General features: G+C 54.7%; 9 protein-coding genes across 9 annotated transcripts; 3 read left to right on the top strand and 6 right to left on the bottom strand.

Moving 5' to 3' along the window:
- Positions 1-6: 6 nt before the first annotated feature.
- CMQ_7322 (uncharacterized protein) lies at positions 7-818 on the bottom strand (the record flags this gene model as incomplete). Its single annotated transcript, XM_014314327.1, has 2 exons — positions 7-648; positions 756-818. 2 exons carry the CDS (start codon positions 816-818, stop codon positions 7-9), a joined length of 705 nt encoding a protein of 234 aa, XP_014169802.1.
- Positions 819-1,335: 517 nt separating this feature from the next.
- CMQ_7262 (cytochrome p450 benzoate 4-monooxygenase) lies at positions 1,336-2,963 on the bottom strand (the record flags this gene model as incomplete). The annotated part of the gene is made up of 2 exons (XM_014314267.1): positions 1,336-2,587; positions 2,638-2,963. 2 exons carry the CDS (start codon positions 2,961-2,963, stop codon positions 1,336-1,338), a joined length of 1,578 nt encoding a protein of 525 aa, XP_014169742.1.
- Positions 2,964-4,867: 1,904 nt separating this feature from the next.
- Positions 4,868-7,615, top strand: CMQ_7701 (alpha-l-rhamnosidase; the record flags this gene model as incomplete). Its single annotated transcript, XM_014314706.1, has 1 exon — positions 4,868-7,615. One exon carries the CDS (start codon positions 4,868-4,870, stop codon positions 7,613-7,615), a length of 2,748 nt encoding a protein of 915 aa, XP_014170181.1.
- Positions 7,616-7,740: 125 nt separating this feature from the next.
- CMQ_7538 (methyltransferase type 11) lies at positions 7,741-9,263 on the bottom strand (the record flags this gene model as incomplete). Its single annotated transcript, XM_014314543.1, has 5 exons — positions 7,741-7,977; positions 8,027-8,375; positions 8,799-8,864; positions 8,943-9,072; positions 9,128-9,263. 5 exons carry the CDS (start codon positions 9,261-9,263, stop codon positions 7,741-7,743), a joined length of 918 nt encoding a protein of 305 aa, XP_014170018.1.
- A 1,330-nt stretch (positions 9,264-10,593) lies between these two features.
- Positions 10,594-12,287, bottom strand: CMQ_7464 (FAD-binding domain containing protein; the record flags this gene model as incomplete). Its single annotated transcript, XM_014314469.1, has 6 exons — positions 10,594-10,862; positions 10,927-11,135; positions 11,205-11,270; positions 11,375-11,514; positions 11,575-11,998; positions 12,190-12,287. The coding sequence occupies 6 exons, from the start codon at positions 12,285-12,287 to the stop codon at positions 10,594-10,596; spliced, it is 1,206 nt and encodes a 401-aa protein (XP_014169944.1).
- A 630-nt stretch (positions 12,288-12,917) lies between these two features.
- Positions 12,918-14,156, top strand: CMQ_7401 (uncharacterized protein; the record flags this gene model as incomplete). Its single annotated transcript, XM_014314406.1, has 4 exons — positions 12,918-13,425; positions 13,494-13,669; positions 13,738-13,762; positions 13,837-14,156. The coding sequence occupies 4 exons, from the start codon at positions 12,918-12,920 to the stop codon at positions 14,154-14,156; spliced, it is 1,029 nt and encodes a 342-aa protein (XP_014169881.1).
- Positions 14,157-15,980: 1,824 nt separating this feature from the next.
- CMQ_7359 (uncharacterized protein) lies at positions 15,981-17,074 on the top strand (the record flags this gene model as incomplete). The annotated part of the gene is made up of 2 exons (XM_014314364.1): positions 15,981-15,990; positions 16,701-17,074. The coding sequence occupies 2 exons, from the start codon at positions 15,981-15,983 to the stop codon at positions 17,072-17,074; spliced, it is 384 nt and encodes a 127-aa protein (XP_014169839.1).
- A 175-nt stretch (positions 17,075-17,249) lies between these two features.
- CMQ_7532 (pua RNA-binding domain protein) lies at positions 17,250-17,925 on the bottom strand (the record flags this gene model as incomplete). Its single annotated transcript, XM_014314537.1, has 2 exons — positions 17,250-17,841; positions 17,912-17,925. 2 exons carry the CDS (start codon positions 17,923-17,925, stop codon positions 17,250-17,252), a joined length of 606 nt encoding a protein of 201 aa, XP_014170012.1.
- Positions 17,926-18,166: 241 nt separating this feature from the next.
- Positions 18,167-18,464, bottom strand: CMQ_7696 (uncharacterized protein; the record flags this gene model as incomplete). Its single annotated transcript, XM_014314701.1, has 2 exons — positions 18,167-18,304; positions 18,351-18,464. 2 exons carry the CDS (start codon positions 18,462-18,464, stop codon positions 18,167-18,169), a joined length of 252 nt encoding a protein of 83 aa, XP_014170176.1.
- Between the last annotated feature and the right edge of the window lie 253 nt (positions 18,465-18,717).

Here is an 18,717-nt window from a genome sequence, read left to right as displayed (position 1 = left end):
CCCAACCTACGCAGCCGGGAGCAACCCGTCGCCCCAGATGCCGATAACAGCAATAGAAAAGGCCAGGCCGCTGATCACGGTGCGTGCGATCTGCTTCTTGAGGAAGACCTCGACGTCAGCACGCACCTCCTCGCCGTTGACAGCGCTGTCTGCCGTGGCCGAGGCCGTTGTCGAGGCGGCAGTGGCGGGCAGCTCGCCGTCCGACATGGCACCGTCGCTGTGTGAATCGGACACAGAGCCGGCCACAGAGCCGGCCACGGAGCCGGTGGTGTGGGCGCCCAGCACCTCGTAGCTGGCCTCCATGTGTGCCGGCGTACTGCGGTGTTTGGCGGGCTTGACAAGCGGCGACGAAGCGACAGCAGCACTAGCAGCAGTCGGAGTAGAGAAGATGTAGGGTGTCAGACGGTCATCCGTAACCAGCCGGCCGCTGAGGACGAGCAGGGAGGTGTACAGCAGGTACGGATGGCGGATATGGCGGGGAGACAGCAGGAAAGCGAGCAGAAAGGCCGAGGTGGCGATGCCAGAGAGGGAGCGCAGATGGGAGGAAGCAGCGTCAGAGAGGCTCAAGAATGCCTTGGAGGCCGTTCGGGCGGAAGGCAGCGTCAGAAGGGTGGGAACGGTAACGGTAGACAGAGAGAAGGAGAGGCCCTGCGAAGCTGTTAGCAGGGAGAGGCTAGGATAAAGGAGAGCAGACAGCAGGTGGCAGACAGCAGACAAAAAAAGAGACAGGACACGACCAAAACCACGTTACTCACAGTCAGTAAACCGAGGGAGACAGTCCCGACAAATTTGAGGACGGTGATGCCTCGAGAACCCATGATGGCGGGGGCGAGGACGGCCAGTAGGAACGCTGTGATGTGGTGGTCGTCTTAGGATGCTGCAGCTCTGTCTGGACCCGCGGTCGGGGTGGTGATCTTTCGGCGACGCTGGAGACAAGAGTGGTGATGTGATGGTGGGGAGAAAGTGTGACGGCAAGCTTTAGGCTTCGCGGGGATTTTACGGCTCTGTTGGGCGCTTTCGCGGGGGGTCGAAGGGAAGTGGCGTCACTCTTACCTGCCTGTGTCGCAGCTGCTAGCAGACGCAAGCCACACTGGCTACCGTCGTCATTTGAGTGGGGCGAGCTCGTGGGGCAAGCTCGTGGGAGTCTCGTGACTTGTGCATGCATCCGTTCTTCCGAGAATGCAGCCAATCATTGAATCATTTCAGTCAATCAGCTCACGGTGTCTTATAAGTGCTTTGTGATATGCCTTCTGTTTCTCTTGTGACTATTTACGTTATAGTTCTGCGTTGTTTCATCAATGTGACTTCCCGTCATCATAGTTCTCATTTCCCCGTCTATTGCCGCCTCCGGATTTCGATGTCGAGGCCCAGCGGCTTGCGCAAGAAGCCCTCGCTGGTGCCGAGGTAGTCCTGCAGCAGGCGGACATCGTAGCGACGGGCCCAGGTGGCGATGATGAGCTTCATCTCCATCTCAGCGACGTTGCGGCCGACACAAGCGCGCGGGCCGTGGCTGAAGGGGATGAAGGCGTTGCGCTGGCGCGTCGTCACGTTCTCCCAGCGCTCGGGCCGGAACTCGTTGGCGTCGGGGCCCCAGATGTCGGTCGAGTGGTGGATCGAGTACGTCGGGATGCTGAGCACGGTGCCGGGCGGGAAGTAGTGACCGTGCAGGGTGATGCCGGCGCTATCGGCGGGGATCTGGCGCGGCAGACCGATGCCAGAGGTGGAGTGGTGGCGCAGGGTCTCGTTGAGGACGGACTGGAGATAGGGCAGGTTGCGGACGTCGTCAAAGGTGGGCACGTCCTTGCCGGCCGGCAGAGCGGCATCGAGCTCGGCCTGCAGGCGGCGCAGCACGCGGCCGCCGTCGGTGCGGACGACGTGGAAGAGCAGGGCACACGACGAGTTGGAGGTGGTGTCGCTGCCGGCGATCAGCTGGGTCAGAGCCTCGGCCGTGAGCTCCTCGCGGCCGAGCGGGGCGCCGTTGTCGTCGCGGCCCTCCATCAGACGGGCCAGCAGATCCTTCCGGCCGTTCTCGAGGTCCTTGCCATACGGCTGGCGCTCCAGACGCTCGCGCACGCGGGCGATAGCAATCCCGGCCAGCTGCTGGACAGACTTGGACCCGTTGCGGAAGAACGGGTCCGGCATCCAGGAGGCCCACGGCTTCAGGGCCGGCAGAATCCCAATCGCCGCCGAGACCTCGCCGCGCCGGTTCAGAATCTCAATCGCGGACGCGTACACCGGTGGGCTGTCGGCCGAGGCCCGCACCTCGGCAATATCGGCGCCGCTCGAGAGCATACCAAAGGGCGCACCAAAAGCCAGGTCGCCGATCACGTCAAAAGCCAAATAGTTGAACCAGTTGAGGCAGTCCAGCGTAGCCGCGCCCGCACCCGTGCTGCCCGTGCCCTCGGCGATCATCCGGTCCCATTGCTGCACAAAGAGCTCGAGGTTGTGGTGGATAAAGGGCTCGAACTGTGTGACCGACTTGGGCGAGAAGGTGTGCGCGACAATCTTGCGCTTGCGCGTGTGCTGGGCGCGGTCACGCGTGTTGAATAGGCCGCGCTGGATGCTCACAAAGGCGTCATAGTAGTCACTGACTGTCAGCGAGGCGAAAAAGAAGAAATGAAAAGAAGAAAAACTCACCTCTTGAGAAAGCCGTTGCCGTGGCCGTAGATGGTGTTGATGGCCGCATCGTCGTTGATGCTCACGTGGTTGGGCTGAATGCGCACAACGGGACCGAGCTTCTTGTGCAGGTCGTCGACGACAAGGTAGCGATTGCCGCGCCGACAGACAGACAGCAGCCACCAGTTGGTAAACTGGGCTGGGAACGGTGCAGGCAGCGATCGCAGAGCTGCATATGTGAAGAGATAGGGGTAGAAATAGTAGACCAGCGGTGTCAGCACGGCCAGCACGGCCAGCACGGCTGGACTCCAGGCGGAGTAGCTGTACAAGAGCCCAAGGACAGACATGTCGGAGTAGTGCAGACGATGGTCGGAGCAGAAACAAAAGCAGGAAAGGAGGCGACTGGACCGGTCGTTTAAGTACTCGACGTGCTGTGAGCGCCTTATCGGTCATAGAGGCCGGTGATGGGCTAAAGAGCGGCCGAGGCCTTCAACCGTTTTGCAGCAAGTACCAAGATGATGTCAGACCCAGAGGCAGTGCTTTCGCGTCGAGAGTTTCAAGCCGAGAAGCGATCCTGTCTGGGGCAAGCTACATAGCAGATGCAACTGCGTTTGGCTGCAAGTGGAGTCGGACTCGCGGGGTAAAGACATGCTAGCAAGTCGGAAGCTGGGATAGCAAAAAAGCCAGGGGCGTCGGCAGCCCAGGACGGCAATTTGCGACAATACGTGGCGCATTATTGGCTGTCGATTGTGTGGGGTATTGTGTCCGTTCCTATATTAGGTCATCATACGGAGTACTCTGTAATATGGAGCAAAAAGCATGAAGCTACGATGTAAGCACACTGCCGCGCAAGGACCATACGGTCACATGCAATACATAATCGTGCATATATCCACGTGACATACAAAGCCGTCACAACGGGTTGATGACTACGCCGCCGACGGACGATTCGTTGGTGGCTTGGTGGCGATGATGTCGACATCGAGCAGAGACGTATATAATATACTGGACGAGATGACCCGATGCCACTAGTCGCCTATTACCGCGTGCGCCGTTACCAAAGGCACCTGCCTAGCCACCACTACAGATCCGCACTGCACCATCTGGTTCGCAGCCATGAAAACCGTCCCAGGATGTGCGCAATGTTCCTGTTGTGCTTTCTCTTCTGTGCTCGACTTTTTACAAATCTGATGCTAAATCTCGGCAGACCCGGACACTGCTCCTAAGCGCCCTGCCTGTTTAGAGTCCATTCTCCAAACCACTATTCTCCACAAAGCTGATACTCGATTCTCCGTACTCGTCCAAGGTGGAGGTTGATTGGAGAAAGCCGGAGCTCTCCGCATAAGAACCCCGCACGATTGTGGAACTCTGCTTTTTGCCTGTCACAGCAGCAAGCTACAATTGCCGTAGCGGGAAAAGAATGGCGTTCGTGTGCGCGACTTCTCAAAGTGGAATAATTGGCAGAGTGGCTATCTTTGGAATGCAACTCGGGCAATATGGATGGAGCCGATGAAGCGAGCCTTGCGTTTTCCGCTGCATTCCCTTTTCAGGGTTATGTTCTGTTAGCGACGATCCAGCCAGTTGTCCGGTGGTGTATCAGATTGGAGAGCAAAATGCGCAGTGCGGAGTTACATAACTGCGACTTCTTCGCGAGGTTATTTTTATGCAATGTCTGAATTGTTTATGCCTGTCTGTTTATATACCGTGCATATACACGTTGGCAATTGCTGCGCCGGGCAAAGTTCTTGCGTTTAGTCAATGAAGACTGTTGTTATTTTAGTCTTCCACAGATAAAAAGGAAGGCATTGCATTTTGTGCCCCTTTTGCGTTGTTGATAGTTTATCAGTTCCAAAAAAACGTACAACAGCGGGTATTCGCTGGTCGTCACCGACCCAACTACTAATCCGCCGATTACTGGTTTAACTAGGGGAGAGCGGACGGGATCCCGTGCTTTCCAGTATCTATGGCCGTACGTGCTGAGCAAGTTGCCTTAGGTGAGTTATAGGCGTGGAAGTGGAAGAACATGACGTGAATGAGCAACGAGCAACAAAATGAACCTGATCGCACGTGACTGTGGTATGAAGACGACTATGGGGCATGGGGAGTATCGGCCCAGACGACCGCCCCACCTGCCGCTCTCGGGGCAAAGACAGCCGACGATGCCAATATCCTTCTTTCCTTCCTCGTTTGACTTTTCTCCGGTCCTCTTTCCCTTCCGCACATACCTTTTTTCTTTCTTTCCAACAACGACATGATGAGTCTGCCGACGCTGACAGCGCCGACGTTTGAGCAGCATGCAAGTGGCTTCGGCATTGGGGTGGCATCCCCACGGCTGTCGTGGCGCTTTGTCGTCCAAGACGACACGCCGCAGGGGTGGGAGCAGACGGGCTACGAGCTCGAGGTAGTGCGGTCAACAGCAGCAGCAAACGAGGTGGAGACGTACCAGGTTCAAGACAGCAGCACGTCGGTTCTCGTGCCGTGGCCCAGCACGCCGCTGCGGTCGAGGGAGCAGGCCCGGGTGCGGGTACGGGTGACCGGAGGAGGAGCAGGCGGCACGGTGCTTTCGAAGGGGCCGACGGACTGGTCGCCATGGGCGGTGGTCGAGGCCGGATTTCTGGACAAGGCAGAGTGGACGGGACGGCCGATCACGAGCTCGACACGACTGGAGGCGGACGCTGACGTCAAGGGTCCGCTGCGTCCAATCCGATTCCGGCGGACATTTGTTGCACCTGCAGCAGCGATTGTGAAGGAGCGAGCACGACTGTACATTACGAGTTTGGGCGTGTACAAGGCCTACATCAATGGACAGGCGGTGGGCGACCACGAGATGGCACCGGGCTGGACCAGCTATGCGCACCGGCTCAACTACCAGGTGTTTGACGTGGCGGCACTTCTGCGGCCGGGACAGGACAACGTGGTGGCGGTCGAGGTGGCCGAGGGCTGGTATGCTGGCCGTCTGGGCTTCCACGGTGGTCGGCGATACATTTATGGCGACGAGATAGGCGTACTGGCCCAGCTGGAAGTCGGCAGTGCTGACGGGCTGACGATCGTGACAGACAGCTCGTGGCAATGTCAGGCAAGCGCGCTGATTCGCAGCGAGATATACGACGGCGAGGAGTACGATGTGGGTGCCGAGACGGAGTGGGACGAGCCGACTGCCAGCAGCAGTGGCTGGCTGCCGGTGAAGGAGCTGGCTATGCCAAAGGCACAGTTGGTGGCGGCCGATGCTCCACCGGTGCGGGTGGTCGAGGAGGTGAAGCCGGTGGCGGTGATGACGACGCCGTCGGGTAAGACGGTGATCGACTTTGGACAGAACCTGGTAGGCCGGCTGCGGGTGCGCGGACTGAATGGGCCACGCGGTCAGAGGGTGACGTTTGCGCACGCGGAGGTGCTCGAGAATGGCGAGCTGGGCGTGCGGCCGCTACGGGTGGCCAAGTGCAGGGACACGGTGGTACTCGCGGGCGAGCGATTGGCCAAATGGACGCCACGCTTCACCTTCCACGGGTTCCGGTACGTTCAGGTGGACGGCTGGCAGGTGCCGGAGGGAGACGAAGGGTTGGACATGATAAGGGCGCAGGTGATGCACACGGATCTTCAACGGACGGGCCACTTCAGCTGTTCGCACGCGCTGGTCAACCGGCTTCACGAGAACGCGTGGTGGAGCATGCGAGGCAACTTCCTGTCGATCCCGACGGACTGTCCGCAGCGCGACGAGCGACTCGGCTGGACAGGCGACATCCAGGTGTTTGCGCCGTCAGCCAGCTTTCTGTGCAACACAGCCGGGATGCTGGGCGACTGGCTGCGTGACCTGATGGCCGAGCAGCTGGACGAGCCGGACACGGACGGAGTACCGCCGCTGGTGGTGCCGAACGTGATCCAGGGCATCTTTCCGGCGCTTCCACAGGCGATCTGGGACGACGTGGCAGTGCTGACACCGTGGGTTTTATACCGCTACTCGGGCGACACGGCCGTTCTGCAGCGCCAGTACCCGAGCATGTTGGCCTGGCTGGACCGCGGCGTGCGGCGTGGGCCTGACAGACTCTGGGACCCGGACCTGTGGCAGCTCGGCGACTGGCTAGACCCGACAGCACCGCCAGACAACCCAGCCGACGCGCGGACAAGCAGCACTCTGGTGGCAGATGCGTATCTAGTGCACGTGACCTCGGTGATGGCGGACATTGCGGCAGTGGTGGGTGGCAGCGAGCAGGACGCGGATGCGCAGCGGTTCTGGTCGGACGCGGCAGATTTGCGGGCGACGTGGCAGCACAAGTACGTGACGCCGGCGGGTCTGGTAGTCGGAGACACGCAGACGGCACTGGCTCTGGCGCTGGTGTTTGAGCTGCTGCCGACGACGGCACAGGCAGCGATGGCGGGCTCTCGGCTGGCGCGGCTGGTGCGACAGGCAGGCTTCCGGGTAGCGACAGGATTTGCGGGAACGCCGGTGGTGACAGAGGCACTGACGCGGGCAGGCCATCATCAGCTGGCATACCGGATGCTGCAGGAGGGTGAGAGGCCGTCGTGGCTGTACCCAGTGCGGATGGGTGCGACGACCGTCTGGGAGCGGTGGGACAGCATGCTGCCGGACGGCTCGATCAACCCGGGCGAGATGACCAGCTTCAACCACTACGCGCTCGGTTCTGTCGTCCAGTGGCTGCACGAGACTGTCGCCGGGTTGCGGCCGCTGGCCCCAGGCTGGAAGACGTTCCGCGTCGCTCCGCTGCCAGGCGGCACTATCAACACAGCCACGGCTTCCTTCGAATCCGTCTACGGCCGCATCGAGGTCCGCTGGACCATCCAAGACGACCGCTTCTGCCTCGACCTGCTCGTGCCGGTCAACAGCCGCGCCCAGGTGGTGCTGCCGGGTGGCGACCCGGACAATGGCATCTGGCTCGGGTCTGGACGCTACCATCTGACCGACCACTGGGACAACACGAAGGACTGGCCACCGACTTCACTGGTCTTTCCACCCATAGCCGACGGGAAGGATACGTTTGTGTGAATGGGGACGTCAATGAATTCGGGATATATGCCCGACTCTTTCCACATTCTATCTGTAGCTATTTTTGTGAAGATTTATTTGCATAGCATTTGGAAAGTCCAGCCGTCATCTAGTCTTCATTCAATCTACACGTCCACAGGCTTCTGGGCGTAAGCTGCGCAGACGTTAAAGTAGGCGTGTATCTTCAGACTCCGCAATTCTCGGCGCAGGTGGGCGGAGTACACAGATATCTCTTCCGTAGTCCAGCCGAGTTGGGTGGCCATCATGCCTATAAATCCCTCAATATCGTTCATGATAGTCGCACGACTGAACTGGCCAGCCTCGTGCAGGATCGGGTCATCATGCCATTCAGAGGTTGGAAGCTGGTTATATCAGTTTTCAGTGCCGCATTACGTAAGCGGTTTATCTTACCTTGAACGGCTTCTCGGTAATGTTGGCAAAGCCTGCATCAACAAGAGCTCGGTGCTGCAGACCTTCTCCGATCGGGTTGTAAGAGGCGCGCGAACCAAGCTTCCGGGCGCCTTCCTGGAAGATAAAACCCCATTGAGAGATGGCCGTCTTTTCGGTTACAGTGCCGTCGTCCGAGGTAATGTTGCCGTCAAGGTCGAAGGTCTCAATGTACCCGCCTGGCTTCAGGACTCTGTACGCCTCCTTGAACAGATCCGTCCAGTTCTCTACGCTGCCAACAAGCCAGCGCAAGTGCACATAGTCAAATGAGTTGTCGTCAAACATCCATGGCTTTGTGAAGTCGTCCATTTGGCTAGGACGGGATTAGCACAGGATTTACTTGTACAAGATGGGAAAAAAAAAGGTATGAATATACAAGTATAGATTCGGTGGTACCCAATCTGGTTGAATGGGGGTAATATCAGTACCGACCACCGTGGTGTCCGGACGTTCGTCTGCGAAATCGCTGGTTTCGTAGATATGGTTAATGCATAAACGGCAAACTTCAGACAAACGAAAAAGAACTACAAACATAGCCCAGATACCAGTTCCAGTGCCGATGTCAATCACTTTCTGCATTGCTTTTGTTAGGCTAAAATCGCATGGAAGCTGTTAACTGGGAGGTTCTGGCCTACATCGACATGTTCTGGCAAAGGCGCAAGATAAAGCTTGCCTCCCTGAAGGAGCGTGTAAGAGTGATGTCTGTATCAAGTCAGCTGCCGTAGTCTGTGCATACATGCTTAACAGTGCCCGTCCTGACCCAAGATCGAGCGTATTGTTCTGTCGGTCGTCATTAGGGCCCCTATGCAATTCGTTAGAAAATAAAATGATTTCCAATGAACCACCCGCCGCTGCCGTCGGCTGTCTGCTATCTGCATACCAGTAGTGCGTCTCGTCTTGGTTATGGTGATACGTGCGCCCGTTCAGAACGCGATATTTCCGGATGCTAGACGCCAAAGACTCCGTGGAGCTCGCACTGTCGTCGCCGAGGGCCGAGTCGTCGTCATCTTCTAGAGAGAGTGTCAGCGCGTATCTATTGGGTGTGCCAATGATGGAGAGCAATACCCGAAACGTTCAGTTCGGTCCAGACTTGCGGGGACTGGAATTGAATCAGGGGTTCTGTGGTTGAAGTGGAATGCGGAGGGGAAGCCGGAGGAGCAGCTGGGAAAGCATTGCCCGTCCTGGCTTGGGGGTCAGTCATGTTGGCAAAAGGCTGAAACGACGACTGGAAGATCAAAGGTAGAAGAAATGAAAAAAAAGAAACGGAAGGAGGCGATGCTAAAAAGTATACGCTTGAAGTACCTCGTATGAGAACTTGTCATAAAAAACCCGCACTTTGTGCTTGCAGCAACGTACGAGTACGTATAGCAACATACATAACAGAGCACATGCACCTCAATCAATTTGTATCCACGGCTCGCACCACTACGATGCATCTGACTAGCTCACGTTTTCTTCCGAATCCATTACGACGTATCCTATAATCTAGGGTCGGGGCGCAACCCGGCTGCAGCTACTTGCCCTCTTTGGGCACTCTGCGGTGTTGCGTTCCATCAGGCGTCTGCATGTCAACGTCAGGTTGATAGCTGATTGGGCACTGGTCAGGTTCCGTGCTTGGGGGCGCTGTGGGTTACGATAATAGGTCTCTACGAATCGGGTGTCAGAATCCTATAAACACTGGACCACCGACGAAGAGGGATCCTCTCTCACTTTCTAGGGACGGGCGATGTTGGTTCCACAGATTCTTAACAAGATTTATCTGCTAGAAGTTTGTACGGCCTACGAGTTTATAGAGTGCCTAGAACAAGCATAAATGGCTGATATGCAGGAAATAACCTCAATGGTCTGCACTAGTGGAGAAGGTTCGTTTTTTTGGCGGGTCCTCCGTAAATTATTCCGTACTTACATAGTATTAGTAGTTGTTTTTTTGTAGAAGTATTCAATAAGAGACATATCCTGTCGGTTAAAATTTCTCTTTCGTACACAAGCCTGTGCTGCTCCTGCAAGGACCTACTTGCTCAATGCGCGCGCCTTGAAAGTCTGGTCTTTCTCTCTGTCTTCATATCCACCGTCAGTGCAACCCCTCTAAGCTATGCCCGATTTTTTCAAGTTCAAAGCTCCACATAAATAAGAACGGTAAGAAGACGAAGGACAACACGCATGTAAATAATCGTGCTAAGCTAAAGAGAGGAAAAACTATCAACTAAACTGGGCGAAAGGCCTTACTTTTCTAATTTAACGGTCTAGTGCCGGCTTGGGAAGCAAGTGAAATAAGGCTTTGTATAGAAGTGGTGTAACGTACTTACGCACGTAGGTGCGTGTTGTTTACAATATTATTCTGATAAACATTTGTTTTCATACTTTTGCAACTGACTTTCTTCAATCGATATATCAAGTAAAAAAAAGAGAATTCAAAATTAGGTATTAATGGTTTAACAGTACAGGTGTATGTATAGTAATAGCCTATTAATGCTTGTTCTGCCCTTGAATAAGGAGGTTCATGACTGTGTTGTTTTACAGGCAATCGTACATTAACCAAGCTTAAAGTAACCTGGCTGCAACGTTTGCCATACGTTTTGAGGGTCGTATTTTGCATGAATGGCCTTGAGCCTGGCTAGATTCGCGGCCCCGTAGCTTGCAAACACGTCTTGTTGCAACGCAGCATAATTCTGGTACAGGTATGGGTTGGTAAGCCCGCGGGCTTTTGCAGCTGCTGCTGACCGGCTCACGGCATTCTGAGCAGCCGCCAGAACGCGGGCGTCGTCCGCCGGGTCAGACCATGAAATGTCAACATTGATCACTGAATTGTCCAGTCAACACGTGTCCCATACAAGGAGGTTCTACAAAGAAAGAAGCCTGCTTACAGTTCAGTGGGCCTTGGCCCGCGAGACCCAACGGATTACCGCCGGCTTTGGAAAAGTGCGTAGTCATGTCCGTGGTAATTGGCTGGAAGATGATAGACGGAACAATGCCCACGACGTCCTTCAACGGCTCGACTTCATCCATAAAAATGGCAACCATATCCGCCATCAAGTCGGCGCTGTTCCCGACGGTTAAAGTCCAGTACGTTTGCCTGCATGGACTGTTAGCCGGTAGCGAGAAAACGAAGAACAAACCACATGCAAACAAGGAGTGTACGCACCGGTAGCCCCCTGGGTTCGAGTTATTGAACTCTACAGTGAGACCTGAGAGATTTGTGATCCGCAGACTGTCCGACACAGCACCGGGAATCGCCGTAAAGTTTTGCAGGATTGGCGGATCGGGTTCGGGTTTTCCGTACTGCAAGTCGGAGGCAATGACCCAAAGACTCACAGATTGCCTTGGGGATACGTGGCAAAGTCGAAGCTCGTCACGATTCCAAAGTTGTTTCCACCGCCACGAAGTGCCCAGTATAAGTCTGAATAGACGGAATCGTAGGACACGCTGCGGATCGAACCGTCGGCCAGTACAACCTATCCAAACAGTTATGGGGCCAATTCTGACGGAGGGTACTGATAAGAAATGATAGGTACCTCATATGAGTTCACGTTGTCGCATGCCCATCCATACCGTCCGGAGAAGAAGGACATGCCGCCTCCCAGAGTCAGGCCTCCAACACCGATTGCGGCCACTCGACCACCGATAACGGTAATGTTCATTGGATCGAGATGGGTGTATACGTCGTACCAGAGGTTTTCAGCACCTATCGACGTCTGCGACTGATCCTGAGACACTGTGATTCCATTCAGACCGGAAAGGTCAATGGTAAGACCGGCATCGATGTTGGAGGCGCCCGCAAAAGCTGCATGGCCGCCACTCTTGACAGCAAACTGGCACGACGTGACGCGTAAAGTGAGCACCGCGAGAGAGACATCCGTTGCTGAAGCAGGAGTGAAGCGACATGCCGAAAGTGTGAGGGCTTGTTGCTGGGACCAGTACTGCTCCTGCAGGTTGTAACTTGGAGAGTCTGGGTACGAGAGGAGACCAGGTCGCGAGAAGGCAAGGAACCCACACTAAAGCACACGGCGCGAAGCAGAATGAGTAAATTGAAGAGTGTCAAAGACTAGATACTCTGCATACATACAGCGATATCGCAACCACACAGCGAAGATGATCGCGTGGTAATGTTGTGGTTCTAGCCGAGGTACGAATCGATTTGAGCTTCGACGTTTTCCAACGTGTACTCTGCACTTGCAGCGAGGCACAGCTGCAGCAAGCAGAGTACAACCGTCACAAGGTCGCGCATCTCGAGAACAAGCCTGGAACGGATGCGGAAGGGGACTGTAGAGGCGATTGTGACAGTTGGGCAAATTTTTTTTTTGAATACTATCCTATTAATGTCCAGACAGGTCTTGTACTCTGTACGATTATATGTGCGCAAACAGCTTGATCGCGGCAATTAGTAGTTAATGAGTACTAGCCGAACTTCGATACTAGTACTATTTTGTTTGTTTATTTTAACATGTTTGTTGGCAATATACTGCTAGTACTACGGAGTACTATTACTAGTAGTAACATTGCCGAGTTTCAGCCCAGTAGTTTTCGATACCCCGTACCTTCCATACTAGGGATACGACCGGATCAGGAATGGTGCCATCAAAAAGACGTTGGAGTAAGAGTTGCGTACGAGTCTATATACCAGGTCAGTCCATGATTCATTCTTCTCCTATTGCTGTAAAAACTGTCAAACGCAATTGCGATTTTACAACTTCCCGAGGGGCTCAAAAACAATGGTCTCTCAAAATGTTTCCCGGAGTTGTGATACAGTAAGATTCCCATCATGTCTTTTATGCTTTAAGGACAGTATATCGAATTAGAAGGTGACCCACATTCCTAGTCTTCGCTGATTGCATGCTTGTGCGTCGCGATTGTCTTCATGGCTCTGCGTACAGTGGCACGCTGGTACAAGATTCGCACGTTTCCCTCGGAATTCGAGGACCTGGCCATGTATCTTGCGCTGGTCTCGTTCATAAACACGGTTGCGCTATACCTGACCACGATTCCGACATACTTCAACGTCGAGGCCATCGTGGCCGGAAAAATGGCAATCTACGCTTCGCTTGAAAAAGACCTGGTAGTAATGCTCAAGGAGTTCTTCGTCGTTCAGTTCTTCTTCTGGCTCACTTTGTGGGCCGTGAAATGGAGCTTGCTATTCCTGTTCAGGATGCTCACAGACAGGCTGCCGATTTACAATCGGGTTTGGTGGGTCGTTATTGTTTTCTCGGTCCTGACCTTTATTGGGTGTGCCGTCAGCAATTTTACCGCTTGCTCTTCCATGCATGCGTGGTTCGATGCCCTGGCATGCCAGACTCCGAGGGATGCGCGGGCAAAAGCCATCAGCTTGTGGTTCAGCCTGGGGGCTGATCTAGCGACAGACCTCTTGAGTAAGTTGCCCGTCGTAATGGATGGAAGCGGAAACCCCGGTTGGCCAATGGCATGCTAACTGTTCCAGTCATGCTGATTCCTGTCCGTGTTCTCTGGACGCTCAAGATCTCTACGGTGGAGAAGTTCAGTGCTGCCTTTGTGTTCGGTGTGGGCATCCTGACCATGATTACTGCCATCATCCGCAGTGTGTCCTTGGTGTCAAGCACAAGTGCAGGCCAAGTCAGCACGACGTGGCTCATGATGGTGCGTACTCTCATAGACCTTTGCCGAATCAAAAGCAAGGATCAGTGATAGCTGACTATCTACTCTAGTGGGCTGCAATCGAAGGAGCTGTGGGTAAGTGTGCTGCTATAGTTGCCGTTCTATACTCTTGACAGACGATGCAACATTAGGAACTGACCAAATCCCAGCAATTGTCGTCGGGTGTCTCCCATCATTTGCCATAATCATCAAAGGCCGCGTCGCCGCTTCTCGGGCTCACAACGACGGAAGCTCCCCTACCCCTAGAAACATGACCTTCTTCTCGGCACGCTCGAGGCCCCGTTCTCCTTTTAGCAGCACGCAGCCGTCCGATTGGCAAACGAACGATACGGCGAGCGACAAAGGCCTGGTTGGTGGCCGGATCGTCGTGACGCAACACAGGAATCATTCTTGGCATACCATTGAAGAACAGCAACGTTGGGGGGATGGAATCCGCGAAGCACACGAGTTACAGACGCTTCCGGTATAATGAGCGCCGAGCTTCATCAAGGTTATTAGATACTATTATAGAAATAGTATGCCTTGAATAGATTTTGGATATTACACAGCAGTATCTGATAGCGTCACTATGCTGTGAAGCCACAGAGCAACGAACCAATCTTGCGCAGACAACCGGAAGCCCCTGTCGTCTCGTTTGCGAAAATTCCTTGCTTGCTAATCCTGTAATGATAGGTACTTTGAATATTGTTGCTTTTACACCATATGCATGTTCACCAGAAGGACCGTTGCTGCCCCAGTCTGGTCCCACGGCGTCTCACTATCGATAACTTTCAGGATCTGGAGCTTTGGTCGGCTGTGAAGATGTCTTTGTCTCGTCTCTTTGTTCATTAATTTGTGGATATCTTCGTAAGCGTCTATGGAGACGTCTCCACCAGGACGCAACTCCGAAGCTTTAACTGTTGCCGCTGCGGTATTTCCCGGGTGGATTGATGAAGCGTGCTAGTTCCGACAAGGTCTTGAGTTGCTCGAGCGTTGTTGGAACCTGTGAAAGGGGTTTAAGCTGGTACCTGATTGATTTCGTAGTGTTTATGATGATATTAGCGAAAAGTTTAGGGCCACGAAAATATTGGATCCAACGCATTGTCCTGGCTTGTTGAGCCTCGTAGCGCCCTTAGGTCCGCCGAAGACAAAGAGCACTCGATATACGCGACCAAACACGCCCGGTGACAGGTTTAAGACGGAAAATGGTATAGCAGCACATCGGTTTACCGTACACTAACTATACGTACCCATTGTGGACAAAGGCGGCGGATCTGTGCCATCCTCTGCCTAGGAAGCCAAAATGAGATTCGATTGTTTGCCACCGCTACGTTGACTGGTCAGCTAAAGTCCGTAAACGATGTACGTTGGATCTCATTTGTGAATGTGTGGGACTACCAGATGGCTAATCGAGGTGAAATGCTTACTGTTCGTGCTTCAGTCATAAGTTCATATCTGGTCGCCGGCGGTCGTATTTACGCAAGATTCACTTCCAACTAGAAGGCGCCGGTGCAGTTCATTTCTACTGATGTCTTCTAAGAGAGGTTGACTCGCAAATCCCACAAGATTATTTCTAGTCACAAATACAAAACTAGTCTATGTTCGGAATTATAGAACACGAACCAGTCCAATGGCGGGACATTCCTTTAGACGTCCTGCAAGAGCGTCAACGTGCAGTTTCACTGTAGCCCAGCTGGTGAGCCATGCGGCAGTTGAAGCAGCACCTTGAGTGGACGCAGCTAGGCCTCGTATTCTGTTCAAGACTAGGCACCAATATTTGTGCAGGTAATTTACGCAAGAATTTGCCATGGCAGGAGGCCCTATAGAGAGACCAATGTGGACATTAATGGTATACATCCCATATGCAATCACACAAGTGCCGTCCTGATTGGCGAGTTTGGGCGGCTAGATGTCTGAAAATAGATGAGGCCGCGACCCCTTGTTTCAGCGTCGGCCACGAAACGGCAAAGGAGCAAGCCAAGGCTGAGGTGCTTTCCGCGAGGAGACAGATTCTGTCGAGACTCGAAAGCGTTCTTCTTAAAGAGCCCATTTCCTCTCCTGTAGTTTTTGGGAGAATTACAGATCAACCCAACTTCCTGCTCTTCGCGTCAATCAAGCCTACCTTGCTCATTTCCCTCCACCCCGTCTTTCCGTCTCAACACATTATGAAATTGAAAATCGCTACTCTTTCGGTCCTGGTCCATATCCTGGCCCTATCCCAGTCTGCAGCCGCACTGCCACGCCACGAGAAATTTAGGGCCTGGTACCCTCTCGTTTCAAACGGCACCTTTGAGGCTGTCTCAACTGGCCTGCCATGAAAACTTGTCCAACTATCGTGAAGCGTTTCATCAACACCAAAGTCTCAAGGCATTGGGCGTCGTCTGCTTGAAACACCAAAACTGTATTATAGAAAATTTGCACGAAGACATCAAGGCACGTCTGCAGAGTGCCAACGTGCTGCTCGGCCTGACTCCCGTGCTTCTGGGCCAGCTCGGACCAAGCGTGGCTGAGATCTCGCTGCTCGCTACAGAGCGGCCATTCCTCTCACTTCTCCTATCGTCTGGCTCTCCCGTGGTATACATTGACAGCGTGTTCAAGTACAAGAGTCCGTTGGAGGTTGTGCGCGGAAAACATAGCACCATCAACTTGTGGGAGACGTTGAAGGATGCGCGATGCTTGAAGAGACTCATCTCGCTGGTGCAGTATGCGCTTGCCGGCGCGGCTGTAGCCAATGTGATCTACACCTCGTTTGAGCTCGGCCTACAAACGACCATGGCTTTCAGCTGCAACAACTGGTTCTGGCCGCTTACCTGGACAATACTGTCCTTTAACATCTACCTGCCGGCTGCCTTGGACGGGATGGTCCTCAGGAGAGACATGAAACAATCCAAGCAAGACGGCGAAAGCTCTCCAAGTGTATCGGACCATCAGACTGCATCGTCCGATTCTCCAAATACCTTTTTGAACAAAAGCAGTGCGTTCTTGGCGAAAGAGACGCGTATGTGCCTTGTTCACAAAGACGTGATCGATTCAGACGGATTGGACAAACCGGCCCCGTTGATCGCAAACGTCGTTCTGAACTACCTGGCCACCTTCTTGGGTTATTTGCACATTGCAATGGGCACCCTGATCTTCTCGTCGGTCACGTTTATTGAGATTGTCGACGTCATCACCGTCATTATGCGGTATATAGCATCCGCGGTGGTCTGCCGTGCCGTATTGAACTTTGAGCTGGCCGGAATCTGCCTGGCGATCGCTCAACAGGCCAAGCCAGCTATACAGGAGGACCTAGCAAACGGCGGCTCCGGCACCGGGGCGACACAACAGTACCGACCATATAAGCCACCGTCCTCGCGGAACAGTTCTCTGTCTGACCAGGATACCGCGTATGAGAGCACCAGAGAATAGAGCCACAGACACCGTCCTTGGAGCAGCCTCCTGCCACAATTTGAACGTTCGACCTGGAAAAGACCTTGCATTGAGATCGTGATACCCCTAGTCGTAGCATTGCGTCTTGTATGTTCCTCCCGGCAGCCTCTTGCTGTCCCTGTCCTGATCCTGCTCTCCACCGCCCCCTTCTGTCTCAGTCCATTCCCAGACGCCAGAGCCCGTCGCCGAGAAAGTGCGCGTCCTCGACGACGGGGCCCTTGCCCTTGTCCTTGACCTCTTTGGTGCCAGCCACGAGCAGACCGACGGCGCAGGCCTCGAGCTTGCCCTCGGCCGTAATCACGACGGGCTCGCCCTTTTCGAGCTCGCGGCTCCAGCGGCCCTCGTCGTCGACGCCCTCGTGGCCGTCGGCCTGGCCTTCCTGCGGCGCCGGCAGGCGGCCACCAGCGCTGGTCAGGCCCGGAGCCATGAGGGTGGCGCCGCCGAGAACGTACCGGATCGCGCCACGGTCGATGCGGATGCTCGGAAAGGCCTGGGGGAAGCGGTGGACGAGACGGAGATGCGGCAGCAGCGGGACGTCACCGGGCTTGCCGGACTCGAAGAAGAGCGGCTCGTGGTCGAGCACGTAGAGGACCGCACGATCAGGCAGCTTGATCGACTGCAGCGACGCCTTCTTCGGCAGCAGCTCGTCGGCATACGGCGCCAGCAGCGGATACGTCGACAGCAGCGATTGCCGCAACGATCGCTGCACCGACGTCTTGAGCTTCTGCGGCGGGGCTGACGATATGCTGCGGCGACGGTCAGCAGTTGCACCAGGCAGACGGCACACACACACAGTCTCGTCCTACCAGCACTCACTCCTTCTTAAACATGGTCGCGATAGATCAGGACAGTGGCCTGTCGACGGGTTGCAGCTCAGAAGCCCCGCTGCAGAGAAAAATGGCTGAGGCAAGCCTTATCTTATCGCCGCTCTGGCGGGGTAGCTTGTCTCTACAGTGGGCACAGGCGCTGTAGCGTGCGAATACGGCAGTGTCGCCAGCTGTAAACAACTGTGCTCGTGTCTGCCATGAAGATCTGATTGTGCTATTCCTCTACTTGATTCCTCTACCACTTCTATCCATGGTACACATTCTCTACCGTTCCATCCTGGGCCAGAATCACATTCAGCCGTTTCGGCTCGTGGTCCTTGGACAAGATCTGTCCGGGCTGCACAATCCGCGCTTGCTTGGGCAGGTCCTGCTTCGAAAAGGCCTGCGTCGTCAGAACTATGCACGAAAAGAAGAAATCGTCTACATACCGTCTCGCTCGAGCTGCCGTCTGTTAGCGTCTTGCCCGCCAGCTTCTGCAGCCACTCCTGCGTCTCGCCGTCGCCAAGGTTGTTGGCTGTCACGCCAGGCACGATCAGAGGCATGTTGCTTGTTCTGTCGGGAGAGTATGGTATCAGATTCTGGTTGGTAGACGAATGCGTACAAATGGTGATGAGATCAGGCAGAATGTACAGACGGCAACTGCACGATCGGTACCTTATATTGGTGGCAGGTGCCTGGGCAATGACGTCGTCATTTCGTCCGTGCTGTGGAGCCGAGTGGAGAAGTGGAACGCACGCCACTCTTCGCCTTTGCTTACTAACAATCTATGGGTCACAGCTGCGTTTGTCCGATGAG

This window comes from Grosmannia clavigera (assembly GCF_000143105.1).
Source record: "Grosmannia clavigera kw1407 unplaced genomic scaffold GCSC_173, whole genome shotgun sequence".
Classification (NCBI taxonomy): Eukaryota; Fungi; Ascomycota; class Sordariomycetes; order Ophiostomatales; family Ophiostomataceae; genus Leptographium; species Leptographium clavigerum.
This window is presented reverse-complemented; position numbering and strand designations above follow the sequence as displayed.